The sequence below is a fragment of the Oxyura jamaicensis genome, chromosome 4 (genome assembly GCF_011077185.1).
Source record: "Oxyura jamaicensis isolate SHBP4307 breed ruddy duck chromosome 4, BPBGC_Ojam_1.0, whole genome shotgun sequence".
Classification (NCBI taxonomy): domain Eukaryota; kingdom Metazoa; phylum Chordata; class Aves; order Anseriformes; family Anatidae; genus Oxyura; species Oxyura jamaicensis.
Window position 1 is genome coordinate 77,582,458 of NC_048896.1, and position 2,424 is coordinate 77,584,881.

The 2,424-nt window shown below is 46.1% G+C and overlaps 1 protein-coding gene across 4 annotated transcripts in view; it reads left to right on the top strand.

Annotated features, from left to right (window-relative positions):
- Window positions 1-2,188: 2,188 nt before the first annotated feature.
- Window positions 2,189-2,424, top strand: part of CCDC149 (coiled-coil domain containing 149) — a 51,790-nt gene continuing 51,554 nt past the window's right edge. For 2 of the 4 annotated variants that reach the window (XM_035324754.1, XM_035324755.1), the window contains exon 1: window positions 2,189-2,424. In XM_035324754.1, coding sequence (XP_035180645.1) covers window positions 2,379-2,424 — 46 coding nt within the window. In that variant the 5' untranslated portion in view covers window positions 2,189-2,378. The other 2 variants (XM_035324756.1, XM_035324757.1) reach the window with 1 other exon arrangement.

A 2,424-nucleotide genomic window follows, 5' to 3' on the forward strand; every position in this document is an offset into this window, starting at 1 on the left:
GTTATTTAAAAATACATATTTGGATTCTTTTATTTCCTTTCTGATCCTATCAAGCACACTCAAAGCATACTTCAGCTTAATTTTTATTTATTCCCCTGAATCTTTCTTTTACTTCAAAAGAAATTGGTTATTCTCATCCAAGAGCTTGGGCTTTCTGAAAAACACTAGCTCTCATCAGACCTTTGATAAAATCGAAAGAGCTGGAAACATTTAGAGTTCCTTTTGTTTTAATAACCTCTCTTTCATGAATATTTTCTTCTCATTTGAATAATTATCATCAATAAAAGTGAAAACTTTGTTTGTTGGAACTGTAAGCAGCTTTGGGATTAAAATGAGTGACATCCTTCAAAAAAATGAGGGCTATTAGAGAGTTATCTTTTTTACAAGCAGAGCTCTTTCTGCAAGAGCATTCTGAGCCTGGAGTACTCCAAGACCGAGAAAACAAATGAGAAAAATTCTGTAAATGAGAAGAAAAACTTGGAAACAGATTGTCTGGTTCATCTGTGCTAGCAGTGGTATAGCTTTAACTATTAGAGTACTGTGAAAATGATGGGGTTTCTAATATCATTAACAATTCTTTTAATGAGAGGGTTTAAATTATAGTTCTTTTTCATGCAATTTTTATTATTTGCCATTTGTCCAGGCAATTTTTTTTCAACTGTTTTTTGAGAAGCCTGAGAGGATATGCAAGACTGTGATATATTGCACACATGACAACATAAACCACAGAAAAATATGAACAAAGAGAGAAGACAAATGTACCCTCTACAGCACTAAAGTTACAGGGTGCTGAGCTGAGGAACAGCTAATCTAGAAGAAAATGGGCTATAATTTGGAGAAAATGTCTAAGTTTGATTTATAATTTGCAGGTAAAATGTATGAACTCTGCATATACCCTATCAAACTACAGTTGCATATTAAAGCTAGCTGCTCTTTTGGTCTTTTTCTTATATACAGATAGCCATGGATATCTATTCAACTTGATAACCTTAATTTAAAGAGAGTACCTGTTGGATTTATATGTGGCCTACCTTTCTTCCCATATAAACTGATAATTAAGCACCTGGAATAGAAAAATACCAGGTACAGAGGAGGGCTACGAGGATGAGGGCTGGAGCACCTCTACTATGAAGACAGGCTGAAAGAGTTGTGGTTGTTCAGCCTGGAAAAGAGAAGGCTCTGGGGAGATCTTTTAGCAATCTTCCAGTATTTGAAGAGGACCTACAGGAAAGATGGGGAGGGACTCTCTCGGGGCTGTAGTGATAGCACAAGGGGTAATGGCTTCAAGCTAAAAGAGGGTAGATTTAGATTAGATATAAGGAATAAATTCTTCACTGTGAGGGTGGTGAAGCATGGGAACAGGCTGCCCAGAGAAGCTGTGGATGCCCCATCCCTGGAGGTGTTCAAGGCCAGGCTGGATGGGACTTTGGGCAACTTGGTCTAGTGGGAAGTGTTCCTGCCCATGGCAGAGGGGTTGGAACTGGGCCATCTTTAAGGTCTCTTCCAACCCCAACCATTCCATGATTATATGATGCTCGCCTAGTTTGGTCTTAGGTGAAGGTCTTGGTCCATCTCCCCCAACATTGTTATACCTAATTTTTCCAAGTTAGACATTTCTGAGGTGGTTTTGCCTCAGGCGGATATTGTCTGTGAGGATATACTGTGCTGCAGCTGTGGCCACAGTACTGCAAAGGGTACAGCTGAGCCACAGAGGTGTGCAGGAGGGCATGCAGCACCGTATGGGTATCATGCTTGGGATTTGGTGCCGATGGATCAGTCTGCACTAGTGGGCTGAAAACCAAGCCAGACCAAGTCCTGGGGCAGCTCACTGAGTGACATGCAGATCTGTGCCGCAAGTGTGTGTTGTTCCAGCATCACATTTTGAGAACATGGCTCCCTACCTCACTTTTTTCTTTGTGTGTTTGGCTTTATATATACAATGTGAGTATGTGGACAATTCATAGGGGGCTGGCTGCATACATGAAACATAAAAATCCCTACAGTCCCTGATGCCCATCCCTTTATCCACGGTGTTGTGAGGGCACCTCTGGCTGCTCAGCAGCCGGGGCAGCAGCAGAGCCCCGACGTTATTTAGGACGAAGGTGTTCTTAGGAGGAGGATGTTAGAAGGGGGCGTAAGGATGCGAGAAACACCTCCCAGGTGACACCGGCGCGGAGGGCTGGCCGTGGCACGACCCGGGCGGGCTTGCCGTGCCCTGCCGGGCTCTGTCGGAGCACCACGGCCGCGGGGAGGCGGCCCGGGGCCCCGCTGCGCCCCGCCGGCCGCGGCCAGGCCCGAGCAGGCCAGCGCCAGGCCCCGCCTCTCCCCGCAGGCTGCTCGGCGGTGGGCCGGGGCGGGCGGAGCCGGCGGCCGGAGCCATGAGCGCCCACCGCAGCGAGAGCGACTGGCAGGGGCTGGTGCACG